The following is a 6,041-nucleotide window of genomic DNA, read 5'->3' as shown; positions in this document are numbered from 1 at the left end:
GACCTGACCTAAAGTTCCAGTCCCTTTCCTCTCTGCCCCCACCTAGGGGTACAGTGGAGCCCGACAGTCTAGCAGTCTTGCCCTGCAGCTGCTGGGGTCCCAGGAGTGCCTCTGAGGGATGAGAAAAGGCCCTCCACCCTCAGGAAACCCCCCCCCCCCGCCCCCCGCCGCCAGAATCCCAGTCTAGGCCACTCACCAGCCTAGGTGAGAGTGAAGAAGTCAGACACCACAGCTGAGTGGAATACAAAAATAGAGCCTCTCTTTTGTTTAAAAAAAAAACAAAACAACAACAGAAAAAAACCCAACAGCAAACAATTATCCACAACTAGAGCCCGGGGCTCTCCCGGCTCCTCCCCAGCCTTCAGTAGCGCAGACCTCCTCCTGCAAAGAGGAAGCCTGGGCGGGGGAGCGGCGGGGAGGGGCCGGCAGGGCCTATCGGGGCTCAGGGGCCCAAGTCCTCTGGCTGCCGCGCAGGCTGCGCGTGAAGGGCGGGTAGTTGAGGAACTCGAAGCGCAGGCTCTGCTCGGTGGTGTGGTGGCCGCGGGGCAGCCGCTTCATGAAGTGGACTTCGCGCTGGTGCTGCCGGGTCTTGGAGCCCTTGCGGGGTCGGCCTTTGCGGGTGAAAGCCATGTACCAGCCCTCGTACTTGGCGTTCTGCAGGGCCGTGTAATTGTTCTCCAGCACGATCTCCGTGAACACGCAGTCCTTGCCTTTGCCGTTGCTCTGCAGGGTGGGGGGCAGACACGGTGTCACCCGGCTCTGTCCGGAGCCCCCTCCCATCCTAGGCAGAGGGCAGGCGGCCCCAGACAGCAGGTGGGCACCCCAGCAGATGGCAGGGTGGGCACCCGCTCTCTAATCCCTCACAACTCACAGCCCACCCGGCAACTTCCTGTCCTCCTGGGTAGCAGTGACACATGGCTGTCTACAGAGGGGCTGGGCCCCAACACAGAGGGGCAGAGAGGGGGCCCAGCCCCTGCCCACCCTGGCCTCCTGCCCACCAGTCTGGCCCAAGCTGCTAGCACCCGTTTCCCCACCTGCCCACCTCAGCCATCTCAGGACGCTAACCTGCAGCCCCAGGGCCACCACCCTATGGGGGAGGGAAGGCTGGTGAGGAGATGCTGAGCCCCGGGCCCCAGAAGCCAGGGAAGCGGGGAGCTCGAGGCTGGAGAGGAGCCGTGACTAATGGGGCCATTTCAGAGCTCGGCTGAGGGGCTGGGCCCTCGGCTTACTGAACATTCCAAATGCTGGTACCATGTAATTGGACATAATAGCAAAGCAATTTGGTGATTTGTTAAAAAGATATATGGAATTTACCGACACCCCCTCCCCAGCCCCTTCCCTAGCCTTCCTTCTTCCTCCTTTGCCTTTATAGCTTTTCATCTCTCAGTTACCTCCTCCCTCACCTCCTCCACCCCCCACCCAATCATTAGGTAACCCCAAGGTGGCCCTCTGCCTCTCTGCCCACCTAGTTGGTATCCTGGAGGAGCTCAGCCAGCCCAGCCTGCTCCCCAGGCCCCAGCCAGTCCCTCCCTTCTTTCTAGGACCTCACCTTGGCAATCAATTTTCCCTTCTTGTTCATGCAGATGTAGAGGCCTGTCTCAGCTCCTCGTACTCGAACCCGGCTCCCGAAGGTGTCTGTCTCCACGATGAGCTTTGCTGTCAGGAAAGGTTGGGGTGGGGTGGGGGTGGTTATTGGCAGCTTCCTGACCTCCAGTGCTCCATGTCCCTACCCCAGCTGGCCCATCCCAGAAGCAGCTGCTCCAAGGGCCAGATGCCCAGGCTGTGGGCTCCAACCACTAATATGCTGTGCAACCCTGGAAAGGTCAAGTCCCCTTTCTGGGCTTCAGGCCCCTAGCCTGGGTTTACAGAGGGGGAATGGATGAGATCATGGTGTCTGAACTGGTTTATGCAGAGGGGTCTTAGAGCCATCAAACTGAAGACCCTCTTTTATAATCAGACAGCAATGATTTTTGTGTTGAGGCTTCAAGTAAAATTTAATTTGACTAGAATTCCACTACCAATCAAAAGATCTATGAGGATTCTTCCAGTTCAAAATATTATATGCACGTGCCTCACAGGTTATTACAAACATCCAGGTGCAGTGGTGACCTCCACTCCTGAGGTCAAACATAAAAGCACTCTCTCTTGCTTCTGATACCTCGGGTTCCAACCCACAGCCTTGGCCACCCCCCGACACCCTCCACCCCAACCCACTCCACCCCACCCCACATCTTCCACCCTCCACCCCGGCTCTGCTGCAAAGGTGACAGGGATGAGGACAGCTCTCCCTCCACACACAGCCCATGGCTGGCTGCTTTCCTAGAAACTCAGACACCAGCTAGGAGGATACTGTCTCTTCCCCATACTTCCCAGTCACTCCAGACCCCAGCTCCAGTGTTCAGAAATCAGTAATTCAATAGTCTTTTCTCTTGCACCCCCTCTAGCAGCACTGGGCTTCTTACCCCAGTGAGCAAACACTTTCTGTAGGGGAGGAGAAGAGAAAATCATGTGTGCTTGCCTCTCACTCAAGAGCCAGGAGACAGGGAGCTGAATCCTGTGCCTTCTTACCCCTTCCCTTAGACAGCCAGCTTGCCACAGAAGCCCTGGCCCCTGCCCACTCTCTGTACAACTCCTCCCTTTGAGAGTGAGGACCGACTTAGCTGTTTGGGATGGAACCAAAGGGGCTGGGTCTCCTGCCCTCCCTCCTTCAGCCTTCTCCCTCCTTGACAAAGAAGTCTGGTGACTCCCAGGGCTACCTCCCAGCTTATTCTGACAAGGTGGCACCTTCTCTGACCCTGAAACTAATGGGAGGTGATGGGCACAGGTCAGCAAGGCAGCCCTCACAGCCCAGCCTGTGACTGCCTGCCTCCCTTTGCAGAAGCATAGAGCTGGGACCCAGTAGCCAAGTCCCCAGTCTGGCTCCAAGTCAGCCAGGGAAATGCAGCTGTCACCTCCCCTCCCACCCAGCTCCTCTTGGATCCAGCCAGTCTGCCCATCCCTTTCCTGTTCTGCTTTTCAGGGCAAGGAGCAGCTATTTTTTAAGGGCTAAGAAGGACATCAACTGGAGAAGAGGGGAGTCTGCCAAACAAGGCAGACAGGAATGGAGCCCTCTGTCCCTTCCTGGGACCCATAAGGAAGCCCCTGAGACTTCTCTGCCATTCTCCCCAGATTCTACCTGTCCTGGCTATACACCCTAAGCCTCTGCTCTTGGGCCCTCCAGCTCCTGCTCCTGCCCACCAGGCAGGGACCAGGGAACCTGGGAAGCCTCATATAATTGTAAGAAGAGAAGTGGGCATCAGACTTCTGATGTCTGAAGATGAATCCCCCCATGACCAGCTTAGCGTCTTCTTCGCTCCCCAAACCCGGAGGATGCTGGACCATTTGCTCCAATGGAGCAAACCCAGGAGGAGCCAGGCATTCATTCCCTTTCCTTGGAAGCTGAGAAGGGCAACGAGCAGCCAGTTTGAAGGGACAAAGGGGCGGCAGGCTGGCCCTGCCAGCCCAGCAGGGGAGCTCGGCCACCGGGCAGGCCACCCCCACCCCCACTGCAGAAAGCCCCCACTCTCCTTCCTGGATGGAGCTGGGGAGCTGGGGCGGCAGTTTACAGCGGCTTTCCCGACCGGGCTTTTGGAAAGCTTAACATTTTCAAACCTATTCTTCCACCCCAGTGACAGATTTATCCCAGGAAAATTATGTCTCCTTCTCCAGCTTTGAAGGGAAGTCAGCTACGTCGATGCAGAAAAAATGCAGCGAGACATACTCGATCCCCCAAACTGGCTCGAGAAGAGGAGAAAGTATTCAGGAAATGTTAAAAAAGGTGAAAGTAAGAAGAGTTTTAATCGCTCTGCCAGACGCGGGGGTCTCTCCAGAGATTCATAGAGAACAATCTTGAACCTCTTTTTTAACATTTACAGACTTGCAACTCCTTTCAAACTCCACATCTGAAAAAAAGGCTCGTTCTTTTTCTGTTTTATATCATTCTTCATCTTTCTTCTTAGCTCTTAAAATGCTTCACCTTTTTATTACATTTTAATAGAGTCTTCCCCTCTCCTTTCATGCTTGTTTAACTTGGTCATTATTTAAAGGTTTTTAAACTCACAATAATCGCTCTCTAAAAACAACACCAGCCGCCCAGAGGACTTGCTTTTCTCTTGGTACATCCAGGACTCTGGAAATTGGCCTTGTTTCAAGGCAGGAATATTGAATGTTTTAGAAATCAATCAGTCCTCAGCCTCTCCACCCCACAGTAGCTCCCTGTACTCACCACCCCACCGGGAGCCAGGAGCCCCGCTCTGACCAACCGCTTGGGTTCCTGGACAAGTGAAGTGGGGAAGGCCCCTTTCCTAGCCTAGTCCCCATGTGTAATTGACCCTCCTGATCAAAGTATTTAAGGTTCGCAGTACACTGCCCCCCAAACCTGGGAGAGTTGAGGGGATTTCTCTCCCTTCTCTTTCCCACTCTGCTTTTGTGGGCCCTGGTGACATATCCTCTTTCAAGAGCTTCCCTTAAACCTGGGCCCCCTCCCCCTGAACCCTCTGCCTCCACCTGCAGTGGGGAGGGGTATGAGAGGGGGAGGTGGAAAGGGAGATTCCTGGCTTCATTCATCTGCTGGGCAGGGAAAGGGCACCTATGGGCCAAGTACTCCCCAGGGTCCCTTCCCCAGCCCTCTCTTCTCCAGCTGACCCCCAAGATGCTTTGTCGGCTTAACTCCTTCCCTTCTGAGCTGGGGAGCCTGCAGGCCTCAGCTCAGCGCAGATGCGACTGCTAGGTCCCGTCACAGCAGGCCAGCCTGGGGAGGAGGGGCGCGCCCCGCAGACTACCTTAACCCCAGTGCAGTGTAGCTCCTTACCGAAGGGGTCCCCGTCTTCTGCCATGGCGTTGATGCGCTTGTTGGCCAGGACCTGCACGTGCTTCCCGCTGGTGCGGCTGTAGAGTTGGTAGGTCCGGATGAGACGGCGGCTGAGCTGATCTGTCACCAGGCTCTGCTCCCTCACATGCTGTGTAAAATTAGGTGAGGACTGAACAGTTACCTTTAGGAAATTGAAAAATACACAACACGCCATTATAATGCTACCCTGCCCAGGGGCCCGAGTGGCCCCCATCACCCGGCACCTCCCTCCACTGCCCCAGGCAGCCGGCAGGGGCTGGGGTCCCCCCAACATGCCAGTTCGGACCACCCCCACCCTACCCAAGGAAGTCGGACAGACCCAGTCTAGTATGGATGCGCCCGGGATGGGGAAGGATCTGGACCCACCTGTTGGGAAACACCCTGGGACTCCCGGCCAGCTCGGAACAGGGAAGCCAGCTCCCTGCCCAACGCAGGCCCCCCGCCCGGGCCTTCCTAGAAGAGCAGGGCGCTTTTAAGTCGGGAGGCAGAGCGGCCCGACCCCTGACATTTATAAAGACAAATTCACGGAGCAAATGTTGAGACCACAGAAGACCCGGGCACCTGATCTTTCGGCCAGACCCGCCGCCAAGTCTCCCCAAAGAGCCGCGGAGCGGGTCCCTGAGGCAGTAACCGGACCTCTGACATCGAACGCCCCCTGGCTCCGAATGCCCCCTTCCTCGGCGCGGCCGGGAGTGGCTGCCCGCCGAGTTCCCCAACCACCCCCACCTGGCTGGGAGGCGTGGGAGACAGCGCCGGACTCCGAAACCTCGGGTTCTAGCCGCGCGCCGCTCACAGGCTGTGTGACCTGAGGCCGGCGCTACCTCTCTGGTCCTTAACCCCTCCTCCGGATAGTTAAGGGTTGCAGTTCTAAGATGTTTCCCAGCCCTTCCAGCCCGCCGCGCGGCCGCGGGGTCAGTCCCCTTGCCCCGGCCTGCCCGACCTCGCCCCCCGGCGTGCCCCTCCGGCCCCGGCGCAGTGCGCCTTACCTGGGCTTGGAGGCAGAGAACCAGCAAGTGCAACAGCCTGTGGGAGACAAAAGCGGGCGGGGAGAGAGGGGCGCGGGGTGAGTGGCGGGCGGGCGGGCGGGCGCGCGGCCGGGGGCGCGGGGCGGCGGTACTCACAGGCAGCTCAGCGCCGAGCGGGGGCTGCCCAT

At 57.8% G+C, this 6,041-nt stretch overlaps 1 protein-coding gene across 4 annotated transcripts; it reads right to left on the bottom strand.

Moving 5' to 3' along the window:
- Positions 1-213: 213 nt before the first annotated feature.
- FGF8 (fibroblast growth factor 8) lies at positions 214-6,041 on the bottom strand. Of its 4 annotated transcripts, none has more exons than XM_070363613.1 (6): positions 6,010-6,041; positions 5,875-5,911; positions 5,255-5,341; positions 4,850-5,030; positions 1,550-1,656; positions 214-723 (listed from the first exon to the last, which is right to left on the bottom strand). In XM_070363613.1, the coding sequence occupies exons 1-6, from the start codon at positions 6,039-6,041 to the stop codon at positions 433-435; spliced, it is 735 nt and encodes a 244-aa protein (XP_070219714.1). In that variant the 3' UTR covers positions 214-432. The 4 variants fall into 4 exon arrangements, with proteins under 4 accessions (XP_070219714.1, XP_070219715.1, XP_070219716.1 ...); XM_070363614.1 differs by having other exon boundaries at positions 4,850-4,997; XM_070363615.1 differs by lacking the exon at positions 5,255-5,341.

This window comes from Bos mutus, chromosome 26 (assembly GCF_027580195.1).
Source record: "Bos mutus isolate GX-2022 chromosome 26, NWIPB_WYAK_1.1, whole genome shotgun sequence".
NCBI classification, from domain to species: Eukaryota; Metazoa; Chordata; class Mammalia; order Artiodactyla; family Bovidae; genus Bos; species Bos mutus.
Note: the sequence above shows the minus strand (reverse complement) of the source record. Positions and strands in the feature narration are given on the sequence as shown.